General features: G+C 37.4%; 2 protein-coding genes across 2 annotated transcripts; both read left to right on the top strand.

Annotated features, from left to right (window-relative positions):
• The first annotated feature begins 1,364 nt into the window (after positions 1-1,364).
• On the top strand, positions 1,365-12,095 carry LOC137741378 (ultraviolet-B receptor UVR8). The gene is made up of 12 exons (XM_068481099.1): positions 1,365-1,900; positions 2,092-2,278; positions 2,695-2,841; positions 3,078-3,159; positions 5,871-6,026; positions 8,285-8,458; positions 9,987-10,058; positions 10,238-10,309; positions 10,423-10,541; positions 10,960-11,045; positions 11,193-11,245; positions 11,712-12,095. Exons 1-12 carry the CDS (start codon positions 1,786-1,788, stop codon positions 11,796-11,798), a joined length of 1,350 nt encoding a protein of 449 aa, XP_068337200.1. The 5' UTR covers positions 1,365-1,785; the 3' UTR covers positions 11,799-12,095.
• A 1,816-nt stretch (positions 12,096-13,911) lies between these two features.
• Positions 13,912-21,236, top strand: LOC137735887 (auxilin-related protein 2-like). Its single transcript, XM_068475244.1, has 8 exons — positions 13,912-14,894; positions 16,160-17,858; positions 17,935-18,055; positions 18,160-18,260; positions 18,789-18,854; positions 19,751-19,840; positions 20,391-20,567; positions 20,745-21,236. Exons 1-8 carry the CDS (start codon positions 14,248-14,250, stop codon positions 20,781-20,783), a joined length of 2,940 nt encoding a protein of 979 aa, XP_068331345.1. The 5' UTR covers positions 13,912-14,247; the 3' UTR covers positions 20,784-21,236.
• Positions 21,237-21,641: the final 405 nt, after the last annotated feature.

The raw sequence follows: 21,641 nt of genomic DNA on the forward strand, positions 1-21,641 counted from the left end.
CGAAGTCATGGAATCAGATGGCCAAGAAGGGATCTAAGTATTGGATTAAAAATGTTGCTCCTTTTCTCTCAAACCCCTAATATATATATATATATATATATACACTCGTCTATTTGCCCAAATGGAGGGCGTATGCACTTGCAGTGCCCGCTTCTCACTATTCAATTTAATTATTAATATTGGTGTCTCATACTTTGGGAAATATTCTAGAGTTTAGATTTCATCAAATGGGCATGAGTTAGTCAGATTAGATGGTTTTATGAGAAAATGGGGAACCCCTATATAGTACTCGGTAACTTAATACGAGGTTAAAAAAATACAGCATGTCACAACTTGCTTTAATTTGATTTAGTTTAAGTAATAATTTAATAATTAACTTATATGTCATTTAGTTTATTAAAATTTGTCTACAAATTTAATCTCACATATATAGTTTTGGGTATTGCTTGGAAGATTAAATTTGAAGACAAAATCTGTAAATTAAATGATGTGCGCCATTAAGAATGAACATACTTATCCACGTTTAAATAATAATCCAATCATCAACTTTTATATGATATATTTTACAAAACTTTAAATATAAATTTAGTCTTTATAACTTTACCCGTGTTTTTTTAACTCTTTCAAAATATCTGGTCAAAGAAGGTGGAGTTTTATTAATTGGCAATTTGTTGAGGAAAGACTGGCAGTGGGAAAGCAATCAAGATATAAAAGGTTAAAGCTTTATGGAGTCAACACCTGTCTTGTAAAAGGTTAAATCTGCTTTCTACTTTTTTTGGTCAGAAAAATCTGCTTTCTCTACTGAACTTACGTACAAAAATGACGAGGACGACATGCAAAAAATATTGCAAATGATAATGCAAGTGTTGTGTTGCAGCAAACAACCAGCTATATGCCCCGACGTATGAGATCGATCGATCGAGGATTGTTTGGTTTGAGTTTCTGAAGCTCCAACTACAATTCAATAGTCCAAAAAATATATAGGGTTGTTTGGCAGCCGTGCCATTTCACTCATTTCTTTTTATTTTTTATTTAATCAGTCAAATCTGCTCCCCACAAGTAACAGATCTAAATTGTTTGGTTTCAAGCATTAAATTTTACGTATTTCATGGTTATAAGTAACCGTCGTGTAAATTTTCGATTTGGGGTTTAATTATAGTTATTGGAGTGGAATGGAGTGGAGTTGCCAACTTCTATCGCACGTCTAACGCCTCGTGATCATATGTGAAAGCGGATGAAGGAAGACGGTAAACGAGTGGACAGAGAGACGGACATGTGGTTGAGAAGGCAAGTAGATGGGCCCCGCCGCAATGAATGCCGATGCATCCGTTCCGCACCATTATTTACGATTTCCTCCTCTTCTCTTCTCTTCTCCCCTTGTATTCTCCGTTTGGTTCAAATTCAATCATCCCGTACAAGTTAGGAGGAGCAACACAAAATAGTACTGCGTACTACTAGTCCCCGGATTAAGCTCACTGATTGAAGGGCACATGTCCTATCCCTTCCACTGTAATTATTCAGTCGGGACTATTCTGGGTGGAGGACTAGTTAGTATTTACCACCCCACCATCCCACCACCTCCTTCTTTGCTTCCCAGAGTTAATTAATTTTCACTTTTTTCTGGACAAGCAATTCATCATTCCTAACCACTCCACCCACCTCATTACAGTTGAACTGTTAAACTCCCACAGGCCCAGCTCTCTCTCTTTAGATTACATAATTACATAGATATTTATTATTTTGTGGGAATTTGGAAGTCCGTCGTCCGCCCGAGAGATTGCGAAAATGGCAGAGGAGGAGGTAGCGGGAGGGAGCGAAGTAGTAGTCTCTGCTCCTCCAACTCCAATTCGCCGCGTTCTTCTCATCTCCGCCGGTGCCAGTCACTCTGTTGCTCTTCTCTGTAAGATTTTATTACTAGTTGTTTGTTTGTTTCATAAATCCGAATTCTAATCCCCACCACCAAAAGCCAATCCTTCTGGTTGATTTGATTGCTTAATTTATATGCTAGCTAATTGCCGTTACTTCTTAACTTGTTCGGTGTCATCCTCCTGCAAATCATGGACAAGTAATGGTTTTGTCGGTAATGTGCAGCTGAAAATGTGTTTTGCTCCTGGGGACGAGGAGAGGATGGGCAGTTAGGCCATGGTGATGCCGAGGACCGACTTTTACCTACGCATTTGAGCGCACTGGACGGCCATGAAATAGCGTCTGTTACTTGTGGAGCTGATCATACAATTGCTTACTCCAACTCTCGTTCGGAAGTTTATAGTTGGGGATGGTTTGTTCTATATCTTCCAAGTTTGTGTTTTTTTCCAGTGCGTTCTTTTTGTGTTTGCCTGTTTTTAAAAACTTGGTATATAATGTATCGCACGCTATCTTCTGAAGATTACAATCATAACCGCAACGTTCTATAGGCGCCAGTGCTCATGCTTCCATTCCTGTTTGATTTCACACTTTTATTTTATTGATGTCGTTATTATTGATGTAAATATAAGAATATATTGTGTTAAGGTTTGAATAATTCTCATAGAGCAGTGAGATATGTCATGCGTCAATGAGAAAGATTATCGTTGTTTGGTTGTATTTGTAATAAGGGCATCATTCAGTTGAGTTATGTTATTGTTCGGCTTTTGTTTCCTTGCATTCTTATAGCTTCATAAGAAGTTAAGAATGAAGTCTTTTACTATTTTCCAGGGGTGACTTTGGGAGATTGGGTCATGGTAATTCTAGTGACTTGTTTACACCTCAGCCAATAAAAGCATTACATGGTATTAAGATAAGGCAAATTGCTTGCGGGGACAGTCATTGTTTGGCAGTGACGATGGAAGGTGAGGTGCAAAGGTTAGTTGTGCTTTCTAAAACCCTTTCTCGCTCTCCACCCTCTCTCAATTCTATTTTTAAAATTGTAACTTGCTTTCTAAGTTACAATGTCGCGTGCAATAGTTTTCTGTCATGGTATATCTCCTTTACGATATTCTTTTTTGTCCCGACGCCCTTGTCTTTCCCACACCTGTGATTCATGCGGGTTATACAAATATTGATCTAATGATTTGTTTTTGGTGCACATTTTGTTCAAGTTGGGGGCGGAATCAAAATGGTCAACTTGGTCTTGGTACCACAGAAGACTCTCTTGTGCCACAGAAAATTCAAGCGTTTCAGGTATTTTAGTTACATTGTTTCTGGTTTTTACACTTATAATTAAGTAAATTTAGGAGACACAGAACTTGGGCCCCTGAAGGTGTTCGTGTGCTTCAACTTTGAAGAAAGAATTGGGGTTCCCTTATTAGGGGTAACCCTTATTCCTAAGTTTTTTTTGGGAACTAGAGGTAGAAAAAGTGAGAAAAGATTGGATGGGTAGAAGGAAACTTTGATGTCAAGTAGGGGATATGATCTTAGAGAAAGGGCAGTGCTTTTGTACTCCTACTTTGTACTCTATTTCATGTCCTTGGTTCTGTTGAATTATCAAAGCATAAAAGTAAGGAGGAGGATCGCTAGTTTACAAAATAGAAGTGTGAAAATCGCCACTTTAGATAAATTGATGAGAGAGTTCTTATGAGAAGGGAGGAGATACCGTCTAATTAATTGTGACGTAGGGCAGAAAACAAAGTAAAATGGTACATAGCTTTACTGAGCAAAGCGTGTGTGGATATTCCACTGTTGACAGTGGGATATGTGATGCTTGATGGGTGAGATTCAAAAGTGGAAGAGGCCTTTTTCTCGCTCTCCTAAATTCATGTCAGTAATGACACCAAAAAATTTGATTCGAGGACAACATTTTGTATGGTTAATATGCTTCTAATTTTTGTTTTCCCCTTATTACTTTTTGTAACTTTATACAAAATTTAAACAACAAACTTTAGAAGTTATAGATTTAATGTCTCAGGGTCATCATATTTTCTTCAGTCCAATCCTTCAAAAAAAGATGCTGCATTCATCCTGATAATGCTTACCATTCCACTTTCCATTCGGGCTAGAAATCTGTGTGACCCTATTTTTGAGCTTTATAAAACGGCTTAGAAGATTGGTGTGCTTGTAAAATGCAGATTTTTTCATAGCTTCGTGGCTTAGAGGAGACTCAATAATTATTAGTTTCTTTAAAAACCACCCTAATCTTATTTATCTAACAAAAGTAAAGCTGAGAGAATCAACAATATTTTTCTCCATTTTATTTTCTCTGTGTTGGTCAAATTTTTTATGCGGGCAGCAAACTGAGTAGTTTATGGCAACTTACTCCAATTGCTGGAAGGATCATTTTTTCCAAGGCTTGAGTTTTGTAGACACTGATGTGTGATTGACATTCATGTCAACGGTGCAGAAAATTTTCAAAAATATTTAATAAGAAGACTTTGTCTGTGCTTCCGGCTTGACTGTGAGTCTGTGACTACTGATATAGATATTCAGCCTTCACGATCCCACACTTTTGATTTGTGGATTGCCTTCTCAGGGTCGAAAGTCGAAACCATGTTCTCATGTATCTGCATATTTTTTTCTGGGTATTTTACTACAATGTCTAGGGTATTTTACTACAATGTCTAGTGGTCTGACTTGGACTTCTATCAAGCCATCCAATTGGCCTGCATTGAATGGTTGGAATTTCTGTTCATTCTGGTGAAACTGGAAAGTTCTACTCTATGCTATTCTGTTTGTTGATTATGATTCTCTGACTTGTAAGAAGTAATTGGTTTATTTTTACGGGAATTTTACCCTCTTTTGTCTCCTGAAAATGTCAACGGTTGACGGAGAGAATCAACTGACTTTTCAAAAAATGAAGTGCCTTTGTTTTTTTTTGGGATGCTTTTAATCGTCAAGTTATACAACAATAACCAAGCCTTATCCCACTAAGTGGGGTCAGCTGGTTATGATTGGTTTTCTTTTAGTTTGTTTTCTTTTTGTTTTGTTTCAGAGTTGGTGATACACAATGGTGGTACTGTTCTTAGTTTGGCTTCATTCAGCTTTCAAGATCTTTAATAACCAGATCCATCCAGCATGTTGCTTCATTATTTTCTTTGACGACTCCCTCTATAACACTAATATTGGAATTATGCTGATCAAGATATATCAAGCCTTTGGGCTGAAGATGCCAATTGATCTGATTTGACATTATCTTCTTGAGAGATATGCTGAATCTCTTTTCAAACTTTTGATTGGCATCGGTTTTCTCATCCCACGTCACGCATCCGTTATTTGTTAACTGACAATTAGTAGGCAATCACTTTAGACTTTCAATTTTTTTCACTTTTAAATGTTAATCAAACCTCAGTCTGATCATCACTGCCTCATATTCTGGAGTATTCTTAAAAGCCCAAATGTCTAGTCGGGTTGCATATCGTAGTTTTGTTACTTTCAGGTTTAGGATCAGTGTTCTTGCACATTTTACTCTTAGATTGGTGACTTGTCAATATTGAGCTCCCATTGCTGTACTTTTTGTAGCACATGTTGGAACCTTGGGTTAGGTACTATTTGGATCCAAGTTAATTTTGCATAGAAATTGGTATTTTTTATGGTTGTGGATGACATGGGTGTTGGGGCTTTTAAGAAGGCAAATACTCTTCTGAGTGTGAGGTTTGACTAATTTTTGGATGTAAACAATAAAAAAAAATTTAAGACAAGGTGGAGAAGTAAATTTTGTAGGGGCAAGAATAAGATTTTCACATTCTTATGTGATTCACTGTTAAATAAATTAAGGGCTGTTCCTTTCTTGCTCGTAATCGTCCTTCAGTAATTGGGAGCTTTGATTGGATACCTCTGTCACCAATCTGTTGTAATTCAAGTTTATGTCATTTCGGTTTATTTTATCTTCCTACAAACTACTGTTTTGGCCTACCTCCCTGAAATGGTTATCCAATGAGTTTTTTCATATCTTGTTGCAGGGGTTATCTGTCAAAATGGTTGCTGCTGGTGCTGAACATACTGCAGCTGTCACAGAAGATGGGTCGCTCTATGGATGGGGCTGGGGCCGATATGGAAACTTGGGCCTAGGCGATAGGAACGATCGCATGGTTCCGGAGAGGGTTTCTATGGTTAATGTAAGTCTTAAGATCTGGTGCTGTTTATTTTATTCTGATTTTGGCCATCATTTATGATATCAAGTAAATGTGATCTGAAACCGAATATTGTTAACAGAAGGGTAAACTTCCATCTACCCCTTGAACCCCAACATCTCTAAGTAGGGTTTATGCTGTCTAAAATTAAGCAAAAGTGAAGGGAAGAAAAAGATGGAATTTGGAGATTTTGGGGGTTGGGCAAGTTCGTGAATAGTCAAAATTTGCCTCAAAAGTGAGACACGCGCCCATCATGTGATTATCTAACGGAATATTGGATGGCATTGTTAGAAATCTGACGGTAAGCCCTGCGTTGGGGTATTTTAGTATAGTTTATGACCTTAAGGTGCAAATAGAATTTGCACAATTTTGGGGACAATTTACCATCAGACAATGTAATAGCCCCCCAACAATGCATATTGTGTTCATTAGCTTGTTTTCCTTTCTTTCTGCATCTGTACTACGTTGAAATTACAGATGAGAATTGGATCTTTCAAAGTGGCGTTGTCTTGAAACTAAGTAATCGGGGAGGTTCATAAAGGATTAGAGATTAGGCTTTGGAAGAGAGATAATGTGGTGATTCAGCGTCCGTGCCAGGGCTCCATCTAATGGATGTGCTTTGTTGTCTAGAATTGTCAAAGCAGGCTCTGCTTTTATAGGCAACTGAAACACAAGTTGCCCCTTTAGCTGGAAAGCTATATGATTAGGGATGGTGTCAACGGGAAGTATTGTTCCAGACAGATTTCAACTGGAAACCGTGTTTTGGAAGGTGACAGCCTGCCTTTAAATATACCTGATCACTGTACTCTATGGTTCCATCAATGTGTTAAAAAGAGAAGGCGAAGCCAAGGCAATCCATGGATAGCCTCGCCTCACGGCACTTGAAATTATTATAATACTTTAATATACATAAGTATATAAAAAATACAATAAACTAATAGAAACCAAGTTAGAAACATAAAATTAGCATGAATTCTCAATTTTTCATAAACCTCAATGGTGAGAAACCCTAACCTTAAATTTAAAACTAAACATTTGTTGTAAACTTGTGGGAAATTGACGGGTGAGATTGGAGATTAGCAGCGTCGGCTTGAGTCTGGGAATTTTGAAGTAAAGAAAGGTGGGAGAAGACAAAAGAGTTTTGAGTTTTATAAAAACCCTGCCACAAAATAACGTCATTTTGGGTTTGGGCTGTTTAAAAAAGAAGAATTAAAGCGCCTAGGTGGTGCCTCGGCAATGCCTCAGGCTCACCTCCCAAACCCCTAGGCTAGTCTATAGCTCACTCTCGCTTGGCAGAGGCATTTTCTTCATATCCCTGTCCAAAATAAATGCATAGGCTAGTCTCAATATAGTTTTTTTAAAACGTTGGGTTCCATATAGCATCCTTAAGTGAATGGCTTACCCAAGAATAGTTTACTGATATAACTATTATTCTTAAGGGATCTGCTTATCAAAAAGAATAGAACCTTGAGGGTTTATGAGGTTTATTTTGAATTTATGCTACAATAGAGGAACCAAAAGATATGCTTGAGCCTATCACTTTTATGAGGTGGCAGACAATTGGTGAAATCTATGTGAATTGAAAATATGAGAGAGGAGCTCAGTTTTTTGGTACAAAGTAAACAATTTAGACAGTTAATGGCCTCATTATCAAATGTTTAGGTTTTTGTTTTTAGTTTTCCCTTTCTAATTTAACAAGGGGAAACATTCAGGAGAAAGGGAATCTGATAGTGGGGAAAATAGAAACAAGGGAGAATAGATGGAACTTAATTTAACACAAAAAAAAAAAAAAAAAAAAAAAAAAAAAACTATTTAAATTGTGTAGTAATCTCACAGCTGTTTAGGTCACAGACATTTTATCTTTCCCATTCACATCCATCATCCTTATCTCTCTCCCCTCATTTTTCTTCTCTATCTTTAAGCAAAAACCAAAACGAAAATATTACCAAGTGTACCATAATAATTCATTTTTAGGTGTTATGGGATGTGATGATATATATCTGCACCCTCACAGGTTGTAGTTGGAGGCTTTTATTTAGTATTTCTTACAAAACTCTAATAACGCGACACGTGAAAACTCCTCTCATCAAACCATAGGGGTATATTTATGCTAGATTCTTATATTATAAGGTTGATATTTGCAAATGTCCTACTTTCATTCAAATCTACTTGGTTAAAATCCCTCTATTGCCTTTGCTTTCCCAATTGCTTAACAGATCAATTTGTGACTTCTAAAAATGCAGAGTGAGAAGATGGTTATGGTTGCGTGTGGGTGGAGGCACACGATATCTGTTTCCTCATCGGGTCGATTGTACACATATGGTTGGAGCAAATATGGTCAGCTAGGGCATGGGGATTTTGAGGACCACCTTGTTCCTCACAAGCTAGAAGCCTTGAGTGACAAATTTATTTGTGAGGTGATCTCTTAGCTTTTAGACTCTGATATAATGCTTCATTGATTTGTATTAAGATACAAGCAACTTTGGTGCTAGTTTTGAGTTAAGTTTCCTGCCTTGTCTTTTGTTAATTTGGTATTATTGTTTTCTCATTCCCTTGTGGCATCTGCGGTTGTCACGTATGGTATCAGAGCTCTTATATCATGAGGTCTTGAGCTTGAAATCTATCTTCTCTACACCTGTATTATTTGTTAAATTGCAACTACATGGGATTGATCTGTCTTTGTTGGCCCATTCCCTAACTGCTCAAGATTTTTAGGGTCCAAAGATTGTCTAATAGTCAATCTAACAAATCCGGTATTACTAAAAGCTATCCCATAATACTTTAACAAAAAACAAAAAACCTACTGGAAGATGTGTCCAGATGATTTCCAGCTCATTCAGACGAGTCGAATTGTCTTGCGGACATGGGTGAAAGTTAATTCTGCAGGATGCTGCTCTAAAATTAGACAATTCTTCAATATTCTAGTTTCTCCAGAAATAGGTATTTAGTCCATTTCCCACAAGAAGATACGTTTGTTTTTTGGTTTTTGAAGGTGCATAGGTCTATGAGCTACTAACGGGAAGTATAAACCATTCGGTCCATTTCCCACAAGAACATACTTTGCAGCTGGTTTAGCTGGCATCTTCATTAAAGATATTCCTTAATGAGACTTCTTGCTGGTTTGTATCACAATCTAGCAGTATACCATGTTGTTTTCAGATCAAGAGATCTGAACATGCCATTCAACATTATGAACCGTTTATAAATTAGAAAGTTGAAACATTTCCAAGGTCCTTGTAGGGAATAGGCTATTGGGTGCATTGCCAAACATTATTCTCTTACTGATCGTTATCTTTTTGGTAGGGTCGAGCCTGACACGAGTCAACAACCCTTCTTGTTTTAGATTTATCACTAACTGATGAACTGGATAGCATAAACCCATTACTATGACATATATAGATGATCGAGGAGTTTCTATTCAATAATGTCAATACCTACCTTGGAGGTGGATAGATAGACACAAATAAGATGATGGAACAATCAAATGTATGAGTAAGTTAATGATACAATCGAATACGCTCCACATTCAAACAGTAACCTCTTCTTTGGGGGCCTGACCACTCCACAATAGTGCCCAACACATGCATCTCAAACTATATCTGTCCCTTGTGCATCTGCAGGGGATGAGGGTCACAATGTTTAGGTTCTACAACCATTGGCCACCTATTGTTCCTCGCTACCTAAAGAAAAACAAAGGCTAAAGCGGTAGACTTTGTGTGTGTGTGTGTCTCTGTTTGCACATAATTCTGAATGTGGATTAATTTCATTGAACTTGCTTCGGGAAATATATTTCCTCTTCTAGATTATGCACTGACTCATGCTAATAGACATATGATGCATTGTTAAGAGTAATTGGCGTTGGATAGGAATTCACTTGGATATGATAGAAGCAACTGTTGATTTCAGTCCTTTGTGTTAAAACTTTTTTGGCTTGTATCTTACCAGACATCTGGCGGTTGGAGGCATACCATGGCACTCACATCTGACGGAATACTCTATGGCTGGGGTTGGAATAAGGTTTCTGGTTTCTGTTCCCTTAATTTCACTTATAAAAAATTTTTCCTGGTTCATGAATAATTTTTCTTTTCCTTTCCCTTTTAAGCTTTTACTTTTCTGTCACTTCATCTTATTATCAAATAGCAAGTCAGTTCCCCATTTCCCTTCTGGTTACTTACCTTTTTCTATTTTGTGGACAGTTTGGACAAGTTGGAGCGGGTGACAACATTGATCACTGTTGTCCTGTGCAAGTTAAATTTCCTCATGAGCAGGTACCTTCTCATTTCTGTAATATTCTGTTTGGTGGAGATTATCTTCTTTCGACTTGTCATCTGGGAGATTTTTTTTGGTAATGAATCTAATGATCCATCTTGCATTGTGGCAGAAAGTAGTTCAAATATCTTGTGGATGGAGACACACACTTGCTGTTACTGAAAGACAAAATGTGTTCTCCTGGGGGAGAGGTACAAATGGACAGCTTGGGCATGGGGAATCTGTTGATCGGTAATTTTGATCTATTTATTTGAATTCCTCACCATATATCTGTTTAATATATGTTAGAATTTGGGATAATTTTTGCTCCACATTGGAGCTTAAGCTCTTGGGAACATTAGTAAAGCAACAATACATGGTGCTTATAGGTTTCTGAATCACCACATATAGCATCCAAAATTGGTTTACAAAATCATGAGTATCTTGACCAAATTGTACTCATTTAGCTTATTGATATTGTCGTTAATATAGGCCTGGTTATACGCAGTTTTAGCTTAATTAAGGCTGTTAGCTATTTAGGGGAATTTATTTCTTGGAATCATATGCAACTGGTGCACTCTCAATAAGATTGCTGTGTGTGTCTATAAAAAGAAAAAAAAATCATTATGGAATCCCAAAACTGATGATGTACAAACATTTTATACTGAAGGAATGTTCCAAAGATTATAGAGTCTTTGAGTGTTGATGGATCTACCGGGCAACAAATAGAATCTTCAAAAGTTGATCCATCTACAGGTGCGGTACTCCCTTCCTTGTGTGTCACATCCTCACTTGCAACCTCTCCTGTATAATATATTATGTATAAATATATTATGGTGACTTGAAAAGTTCGTTATTGATAGCTTTGGATTTTGTGTTTATTGTTCTGCTTCTTTTGTACAGGGAAAACTTGGGTATCACCATCGGAGAGATATGCAGTTGTTCCTGATGAAACTGTAAGTTCGCGTCTCATAAATGTTCAACATCCAAGTGGATTAGATAGATACATAGTTGCTGGCATATGGAGATTCAGATTACTTAGGCAATTAGGGAAAAAAACGTGTTTTCATCAGATTCTGATAGAATCTGATTCCTTAATCAACTGCGAAAGTTGGGCACTTGAAGACGATCAAATTATAGAGGTTCACCTCGTGGAAGTTTCTTAACTCAGAAACATATAGAAAATCAAGAAGGTTACTTTTTGCTAACCAAAGCCAGAAAGCTAAGGATACGACATGCAGCAGCTGAACCACTTTCCAACAAAACCGAAAATATCGAATTCTGTTAGTTTTCAATTTTTGGAAATGTGCTTAAGAAGTATACTATTAGAACATTTGATAAAGGAGTTATAACATTTTATGTAATTGCAAAGATAGGTTAACAACAAAGAAGTAACTGACAATGGCATGATTGTTTATGCAGGTTCGAGGGCAAGCATCTACTTCAGTCGGGGGGAATGGTAATGATGCAAGTGTTCCTGAAACCGACGTCAAACGCATACGGGTTTGACTTGACCGTCTTAGAGAACGTACGTGAGTCTGTGAAACGAATGAAGACACATGGATGACCTGCCCTACTGGCTTATAAATTCCCGAAATGCTGTAAGCGATCAAACCAGTCGACCGCATTAGTAACATGTACCCTCATCTCCTCTGGTTATAAATTACTGCACCTTTGGAAAGACAATGCATGTACTCCTCCTGTCTGATGTGTTATCTAGGCAGAATACCAAAATACCCTGGTGGGTTTAGCAGTATTTGTTTGAGAAGGGCATCGGCATCCTAATCTTATGGTCATTTTCTTCCACTCTCATATTGCTTTCCACTGTCGTATTGTTTGACAAGGGCATCGACATCCTAATCTTCGGCTGCTCTCACAAAAGGGTGGGATTAGTGAGGTCGGCTGGGGACGCCAAAATACAGGAGGTGTGTTTTGTTGAGAGCTGTCGGGATAGTACACGGTTGCCCGACTTTATATGCTATGCGTGTGGCTATTAAAATTTTCGTAAAGTGAAAATATAATTATGTTTGGATGAGGGAAATAAATTTAAGAAATTGAATAAAGTCAGAATTTATAAATTAACATACACCAATTCCCTTGTTTGGATTCATAAATATAGGAATTTAGAATGGAAAAAACACTTGGAATTTGAGACTCCAATTCCCGAGTTTAAATTTCATGTAAATATGTGTCATTATCCAATTTCTATGATTGAGAGCGTAAAAATAACAAATTCTTTATTCAATTTTATTGTTCTTTTAGATTAACCAAACAAGAAAATTTACAAATGCTAACAAATTCTTTATTCAATTTTATTGTTCTTTTAGATTAACCAAACAAGAAAATTTACAAATGCTAAAAAATAAAATCATGTCATTTCAATTTTCGTCATTTTAAAATTTCTTAGTAATTTTAAACTTCTTCATCCAAATATAGTGTAAATGGTTTGATCATTGAACTTTTTCTTAGTGACAACGTTCAAATGGTTTTTGATTGTTGAAGGCATTCTTCATATTTTTAGTGACTTTCAAATGATTTTTTTATCGTTGAAGACATTTTTCATATTTTGAGTGACTGTTTTTGGTACAAATTTGGTCAATAAATGTTTATTTTATTTGAAAGAAAAATGTTAAAAAGAGACAGGTGGGGAAAAAAAATGAGAAAGACTGATATGGTTCATTTGCTGTAAAGGAGAAAATGTTTATTTTATTATATTGCTCATAATTTTTATTTTCGCAATTTTTTTCTTTAATTTTGTTGATAGAGTTGGATGATTTTTTTCATCATCTTTTAGTTAACAAAGATGATTTTACTATTTTATTTTAATTTTGTTGAAACAAAGAAAATTCTATTAAATAGTTTAGATGAAAAATATAATAAAATCTATGTCACACGTCCATCTTTATAAACTCAACGTGAAATTGTAAACAAGAGCATATACCCATGTTGAGGAGTTCCAAAGTCCACAATATTAGATGCTAGTTCTAAAATATAATTCAACTAACTAGTATTTAATGATTCGACTTGATTCGGTCATGTTAATTTTAATTTTTGATTATTGTGTTATAAGTTAACATTTATTTTGGTCATTCCCTTGTTAAAATATTAAAAATATCCATGAAGTGAATAAATTAATAAAACTTTTAATTAAAAAAAAACTCAAAATTTATCCTAAAGTGATTTTCATGGTAAATCTCGCTCGTTAATAAATTAGGCTTAGATACAAAAATAAAAACATAAAAATTAATAATTCGTTTTGATTAAGGGATGTTGTTAGTATTATTCCTACCAAAAACAAAAAAATTCAGTACACAAACAGACCAAATACCATAGATTTCTTACCTTTAGAGGCATTCTCCAACTCCCGATGTTTTTTTATTATAGTAAAATTAATGAAAATGGTTTGAAAACTTTGAGTTTTAATGATAATGACAAAATAAAAGGTAAAATGAAAAGTATCAAAATTGACTTTTTAGTGTTAAAATATAATTTCTCGTTAAAATGAACAGTACCATGAATTTTTCGTTAAAGTTCTCTATTATTATCTCACCAACCAAAAATAGCCACCCAAGTCTTCCTTATATCTCATCCTGTTAACACCATCTCCACCACCACCCAAGGCGGAGGAGGAAGGAAAGAAAAATTCAAATAAACAAAGAGAAAGATTCAAAACTCAAAAAGAAAAAAGAAAAAAAAATAAACATGTAAAAAATGCAGATCAGATACCTGTTCTACCCTCCTCCCTCACCTCATCTCTCTCTCAAAGTTTTACACCCTCAGATCCCCAACACCCCCCTTCCTCTTCTGCAACGAGATCACCTCCTTTAACTTTTCATATAATTCCACATCTACCCTTTGAGAGAATTCAGAGATCCTTCCATTTGTTTTCGTACAGCCAAAAACCAGTAATACAAGGGGGAGGAAGGAGAGAGAGGGAGACCCAGAAAGCCCAATCGCCATGAACGACTTCGAGGGTCTCTTGGCCTCCGATTTCGGCTTCAAGCCCTCCGGCAAATCGGCGCCAATGTCTGCTTCATCTGCTAATTCTTCTTCAAAGCCCTCAAATTTTGATCTCGGATCTACTGGGACCTCCCGATCAGCTCGCGCCACCAATTCCTTTAGTGGGTCAATCGCTGACGATCGCGATTCGATCTTCGGATCCTCTAAAGGTCAAGACTTTGGCAATATCTTAGGCGGGTCGGCGCGGTATTCCGGTAAATTGGAGAGCCGCGGCGAGGAGGCGGCTTTCAACTTCGATTCAATGTTTGGTGGGTCTGCTGATTCGGTTCCAAAGTCATCGTCGACGAATTCGGGGCCCGTTTATGATAAACCCGTTTACGACGACGACATTTTCGTTGGCGTTCCGGGTCTGAAGAGCACGGCTGCAAAAGTTAAATACGAGGACATTTTCTCGTCGGTGACGTCGCCGCCGTCCAAAGGGAGTAGTAGAACCAGTGGGTTTGATGACATTCTCGGCGGGTTTGGCAAGGCTGAGCCCCAATTGAAAAGCTCAGGCACCAGAGGATCGGATAAAGTGGAGAAGGGCCTGCCCGGCTTCGATGATTTGCTACCTGGGTTTGGAGGTGGTAATGCTCCTAGTGAAAGGTATTGGTGTTTGCCATCACTAATGTATATGTATGTGTTGTGCTTTTATGCTTAGGGAACACGTTAATTTCTTGTTTGATCAGGCATAAGTAGTTCAAATTAGATCAATTGTGTGAGACGATTTATGCATTGTCTAAAATTTTGGTAAATTGTCTGTTGGATATGTACCCGAAAACGGGTTAAGCACAGAATATTGTATGATCAACAATTTGGATCGATTTGCATTACCCACATTAGGATCAACATGCACGTTGAGTTTGAAAGTCTGTACTCATAATATGGACGGTGATTGATAAATGCTAAATTTTCTGTATTAGGCTTGCACTGTATTTTGTGTTGAATGGGCATTCATTTCCAAGTCCTGATGAATGATAGTGATAGATCAAGCTATGCTTCACTTTTAGTGGGTGACATTGGATTGGTTGAATGGAGATATGGACATTGGAAGATCATTTATGGTCTGATACTCATGTTGTGTTTTGGACATGCTGTACATTCATTTTACATAAGCTAAGGTTTCAGATTTTGGTTCCGCAATGTTGTGTTTTGGTTGCCTTGAACTGTGTAGAGTGAAAATAAGGCACAAACTCAGCCGCATAAGGAGGAAAAGAAGCTCTATAGATGAAAGTGCAATCCTATTTCTTTAAATTCATTGTCATATTGTACTATGAAGGGAAATGATGCATGATCCCCTTTGATTCACAAAAAAAATTGGGTATAGTTTTTCAAACTAGAGATAAGGAGAACGCTCAGTTATTTGTGACCCGTTATTCTTTTTCCTGTCACAACTGTGTCCAGTTATTTAAACAATAATCAACCTTATGAATTGATAAGATTAACAATCTGGAAAGACAAAATTTCCTTATATATGCGAATTGATTCATATAGTATTTGAGCTTATGCATATATTATTTCATAGGGAAGAGCACTGATTAACATTCAGTTAATTAAAAAAAATTTTAAATTAAAAGTTTCAGCCAAGCTTGACCTTATATTAGCATGAATGCGTCATGCACTTTTTAACTGACTAATTTTGGGTAATTTCATGATCTTTCACTGTTGATTTTTTTTCTTGGGTAGACGAGATGTATGCAGTCAAATTGATGTTGATTCATTTTTTACTTTCAGTGTTGTGATTTATATTTAAATTTATCAACCACTTTTAGCTGTGTTGCTTCCTGTGTTAATGCAATGGCATGTTCATGTTCATTTCAAGTAAAAATCTTGTTACATTTATGCATCTGTACTGTCTTTTCTTGAATCAGATCAACCTCAGAGGCCAGTTGGCCCCATGAAACGACTGCCAATGATGTGTCTAAAACAAACTCCAATGTGATGGAAGATCCTTTTGTAGTATCAGGGCAGTATAGTGACCCTTTGGAAGAAATAGGTAGACTTTCGAAATCAGGAAGCTCGAAGGTTGATAGTCCATCTGTTGATACTGGGCGAGCATTTGACGATATTGATCCCTTTGATGGCCTTGGAAAGTCAGTCCCAACATCTTTATCGGGAAGAAATTACAGGGGACATGATAGTGTCAATTTAAGGGCAGATACAAGCACAAATAACAGCAGAGCTTCAACTGGTAAAGAATCAACTGAGAAGCCTTCTGTGAGAAGTCCAGATAACCAGTCTCAAAAGAAGGCCCCTGTTGGAAATCATTGGGATTCTCATCAGACCTTGTTTGATATGCCTACAGTTTCAAGCGATTCTCACAGATCATCTGGTCAAAATATGTCTCCACCTTCCTATGTAAATGCTAGTCCTAAGGAAACAAATGTACAAGTGGATAGGTCTCCAAGATCTGAAGAAAACATGGATTCATTGGATAATGTATGGCTCACTGTATCAGAGATCCCTCTAATGACTCAGCCCACTAGTGCTCCACCACCGTCAAGACCTCCTCCTCCAAGACCAGTGCAAGTTTCAAAGGCAAGAATGGGTTCCCCTGCTTCCACAAATGCAAGAAAGAAGGCTACCGAATCTTCTACACAGTTCTTTCAGGCTCCGAAGTCAGCCCCTGCTGCAGCGAGAGGCTTGGGTGACTCTCCAATTGATGAACTTGAGGATTTTGCCAGGGGTAAGAACCAAACTAACTTTTCTGAACACGCTAATGGCCTTGCTGGTGAAGAATTGGAGATGAATTCAGTTGCTGCTGCCATGAAAGAGGCTATGGATAAAGCTGAGGCTAAATTCAGACATGCCAAGGAAGTGAGAGAGAGGGGAAGTACAAAGGCTGCTAGGAGTAAAGAAGCACAGATGGAAAGGGATGAGAAAGTTATGCAAGAAAAACAGGAGAGGTTTGACAGCGAACATCTGCAGAGGGAAGGTGAAGAGGAAGATATGGAACAGAGTAGAGTGGAGAAAGAGAAGGAAATTGAGAGGGCGTGGGAAGAGAAAGAGAGAGAACAAAGGAGGCTTGAAAAGGAAAGGGAGAGAACCAGAGAAATGGAGAGGGAAAGGGGTATGGCCAGACAAGCTGTGGAAAGGGCTACTAGGGAAGCACGAGAGAGAGCAGCTAATGAAGCTCGCATGAAAGCTGAAAGGGCTAAAGCAGAGAGAGCTGCTGTAGACAAGGCAACTGCTGAAGCTAGAGAACGGGCTGAAAGGGCTGCTGTTCAGAGAGCTCAAAGTGAAGCTCGAGAAAGAGCTGCAGCAGAGGCAAAGGAAAGAGCAGAAAAGGCTGCTGCAGAAGCCAGAGAAAGAGCAAATGCAGAAGCAAAGGAGAGGGAAGCAAAAGAAAGAGCTGCTGCAGCTAGGGCTGGAGCTGAAGCACGAACTAGAGCTGAACGTGCTGCAGTAGAAAGGGCTGCTGCAGAGGCTCGAGAAAGGGCTGCTGCAGAGGCTCGCGAAAGAGCTGCTGCTGCAGCAAGGGCGAACCAGCAAAGGAGTGATAATGATCTCGAGCACTTTTTCAGCATGGGGCGAGCTAGCAGTGCACCACGACCTAGGGCTAACTCATCGGTAAGGACAATATTGCAAAATTCTTCTTCATTTGCATTTGAAAATCATGTTTTGACTAGTGGCTGTATATTTTCAGGATCCATTTCAGAATAGGCAAGAACCTGAAGTGCCAAAGGCATCAACCACTACTTCCTCAAACATAAGGAAAGCAAATTCAACCACAAATATTGTTGATGATCTTTCAGCAATTTTTGGAGGTAATTTGGAACTCGTAGTTCAGTTCAGTTATTTGATTGTAAATACTCTTGTGTTTCTTTGTAAAATGTTGCTTCTGCTTAACTTTCCTAATTTTTGTGAAAAGGTGCTCCATCTTCTGGAGGAGAGTTCCAGGAAGTTGAAGGAGAGACTGAAGAAAGGCGAAGAGCCAGGTTGGAACGACACCAAAGGACCCAGGAGCGTACGGTATGTGGTTTCTTCATTAGATTTACATATTTTTTGTTCCCTTAAATAAATTTGGAAAAGATACATGTTCCTCCCGGCCCCTTATGTTGAGGGATTTTCCAAATAACCCAGTTTGAAGGACACCTTGTGGGACCCTGTCTGAATTATATTTCAGTGATTCAAACCATCTATTTCTTAGTTCATTATTTGAAGGTCATCCTTGCAAAAACTTAAACACAGTGGAAACAAATAAGACATCCAATTGTAGACTTGTAGTGAAGAATAGAGGAACACGGTATTTTCAAGAAAATACTAAAATAACAAACATTTAACTGAGTGGTAAATAGTTTTGGATTTGGAGTGATTTTGCAAGGATGATCTTTGGGAAAAGACCTAAAAGCTTGACGGTTTGGATTGTTGTATACATTGTGAATGTCACTTTATGTTCCTCAGATCTGAACGAATTTATATAATGCACACACATGTCTCTGCTATGTTTAACTTTATTATCATTTCTGAGAAGTTTGGATTGTTGTCTTTGATTTTCAGTTGAAAGCACTTGCTGAAAAGAATGAGAGGGACCTTCAAGCCCAAAGAGACCAAGCGGAGAGAACTGTAATTCTATCTTCCATTCTTCCAATGTGTTCTATGTGTTGAATCTTTCTGTTTAATTGGATGTATAGACTAAGGTTTGCATGTAATATGGGTTTAGGCATGTTGTTATTGACCTAGAGTTGATCCAATCTAAGGTTGTGCTAGGTTGTCTTTCCTGTCTTTTACTTTCTAATACTGAGTTGAATGACCAAAAACAATGAACAAAAAGAAAAAAAACGTAAAAATTCCATTATAGTTTGGAATCAAATTCAGTTATTCTCTTTAGTCTAGAATTCTGCAGTATTACTAAGATAATCTTCTTTGTCAATTTAGAAGCAATAATAAGACTAATATATTGTTAAAACTTCCAAACAAATCTTAAACAATTTTAATAAATAGGGATGATTGTGGTAAGAAGCATAAAGGGGAAAAGACTATTAACAAATCTTAAACCAACTCAGTTCTTCTCCTACATGCACATGCTCACGAACTATTACCGTCTTATATAAAGAACTATATTCACATGCGATTTGTGTACATATAATTATGTGTGTGTGAGTTTACGTGAGTTTACCAACCAAAGATCTAAATATTTTGGCATTGTTTTCATAAGAGGTCAACGTAAAGTTGTTCTCATTTTGTAGATATAGAACTCAATTTCTTACCTTCTAATTTTGTGTGCCACAAAGTTACATCTGTGATTAATATTGTCTAGGAAGCTAGTGTTGTCACTTATAAGTGTGATTTTATAATTCTTGAACTGGCATAGTACTTTTGCTTGTCATCAATTTTTGTATGTATGTGTATGTTTACTTTTATTTGCACGCTGTTTATTTCTCTTTATGCCTTAGCTGTACTGAAGCTCATATGAAGTTGTAGAGTTGTCGCTGATGGTTTATTCTTGTATATGTCTTCAGAGGATTGCTGAAACACTAGATGTTGAGATCAAGCGTTGGGCTGCAGGGAAAGAGGGGAACTTGCGTGCTTTGCTATCGACCATGCAATATGTATGTTGGAATAATATTTTGCCATCCTTATGCTCCACATTATGACAATTTTTTTTTTTTTTTTTTTTTTTTTTTCTTTCTTTTAAACGTGTTGAGGTTTAGAGTGCATCGGGGTTTGGAGTTGTGAAATCATTCTTTATGGAACAATGGTTTCTGTGGTGGGTTATGACTTATGAGGAGGCTTGTAGGTTAATCGATGGCCAAATTGGTGAAGTCCTACTAGAGAGTGTTCAAGAGGTTTCAAGGCATGTGCTTGGAGGTTTGAGAGAACGCTCATTAGATTTTTGTTTGTTTGTTTGCATGTTGGTGTTCTTGTCTGCATATGGCAGTTAGAGAGGGAGGCTTAGCAGAATGCCAAATCAGTTTTAAGTTGTTTAATTGTCAATTTTACTCCCATGAGCATATATAAAACCTGGTTTTTTTTTATTTTTTTATTTTTTTAATTGTGCTAAATTACTTGATAGCGTTGGATGTACTTTGAATATTGAATGGTTCCACAGTTTGTAACTTGTGCTGCTTATACTGACCCGAATTATTGAATGACCATCAGGTGCTCTGGCCTGAGTGTGGTTGGCAGCCAGTTTCTTTAACGGATATGATTACTGCTGCCTCAGTTAAGAAAGTATATAGGAAGGCAACTTTGTGCATTCATCCTGATAAGGTACAACAGAAGGGTGCGAATCTTCAACAGAAGTATATAGCCGAGAAAGTGTTTGATCTTCTTAAGGTATATGACATTTTTATAAATGAAGCCGTATTCTAGAAAATCTGTTTGTCGTTCTCCCATAACAGTTGGTTTTATTTCTGATTCGGTTACTTGATTTAACATTAGTATTATTATACAAGCCTATTTTGGTGTACAAGCTTTCTGAAATTGCACTCCTGGAATTATGGCACCATGTAGGAAGCTTGGAACAAGTTCAATTCAGAGGAGCTTTTTTGAAATCGTCAAGTGATTCTTCTGCTTCGAGTTACGTAATTTGGCAACCAAATCATTTGTCACATGGGAAGAAGAATATCCGCTTATTTTCCAGAAGAAAGACTTATCATCACTGATGGTGGAATTTTGATTGAATTTGAAAATATATCGAGAGAGGCTTCCGTTGGCCGCCAAGATGCCTGGTCTGTATTCTCTTATATTTCCCTTTTCTTTGTTCCCCTTGGCCTCTTGTAATTGTTTGTGTAGGGTATTCAGGGGTCATAGGGTTTTCGAAAGATCGGTTTCTGGGAAAGGCTGGTTGATGTACAATACCATATTGTGGTATTGCACTCATCTTTGTTCAGGGGTTCATTTGATATTTTTAGGTGGGTGGGTGGGGGGTGAGATTTTGCCCTTTATATTTTTGTATTTGTTTGTGATATGGCACATTCTGTTGAATATATATACCATTATTTGTATTGACAACAAAGCTATTCGTATGTGAATGCATGATTGAGGTCTGAGTTTGATTTTTCGAAATAGCTTTCTTTCGGTATTAACAGATAATTCGGAAAAGCTCAAGTAGCAAAACTTGCTTTCCCTTGGGAATTTATTTGAGAAAAACTTGTGGTTAATTTACTTTTATCTAGGTTTTCATTCCAACCCTAGATAAAAAGGCGTTGATGTCCCTCAATATTTTCATCAAACCTAAATTTTCTAATTAGTTCATCGGGATGGCAGAAGAGCATCGAAGCCCTTCATCTGAGGCCCCCGACGTCTCAGCCGTCTCGGATGCTTGTACTCCACCACCGAAAAAAGATGGTCCTCATGATCACCTTGTTCAACCCTCTAAACTCGGTTTCATCATCGAACTCTAGCTTA

The sequence above is a fragment of the Pyrus communis genome, chromosome 1 (assembly GCF_963583255.1).
Source record: "Pyrus communis chromosome 1, drPyrComm1.1, whole genome shotgun sequence".
In the NCBI taxonomy this organism is placed as follows: domain Eukaryota; kingdom Viridiplantae; phylum Streptophyta; class Magnoliopsida; order Rosales; family Rosaceae; genus Pyrus; species Pyrus communis.

Bases quoted from the DNA above. Each gene is read 5' to 3' on its own strand.
- LOC137741378 (XM_068481099.1), top strand. From the start codon at position 1,786: ATGGCAGAGGAGGAGGTAGCGGGAGGGAGCGAAGTAGTAGTCTCTGCT. The intron at 10,542-10,959 runs GTAATTTTGATC...TTTATACTGAAG, and splicing joins CATGGGGAATCTGTTGATCG to GAATGTTCCAAAGATTATAG. The intron at 11,046-11,192 runs GTGCGGTACTCC...TCTTTTGTACAG, and splicing joins AAAAGTTGATCCATCTACAG to GGAAAACTTGGGTATCACCA.
- LOC137735887 (XM_068475244.1), top strand. From the start codon at position 14,248: ATGAACGACTTCGAGGGTCTCTTGGCCTCCGATTTCGGCTTCAAGCCC. The intron at 14,895-16,159 runs GTATTGGTGTTT...TTCTTGAATCAG, and splicing joins GGTAATGCTCCTAGTGAAAG to ATCAACCTCAGAGGCCAGTT. The intron at 18,261-18,788 runs GTATGTGGTTTC...TTTGATTTTCAG, and splicing joins AAAGGACCCAGGAGCGTACG to TTGAAAGCACTTGCTGAAAA.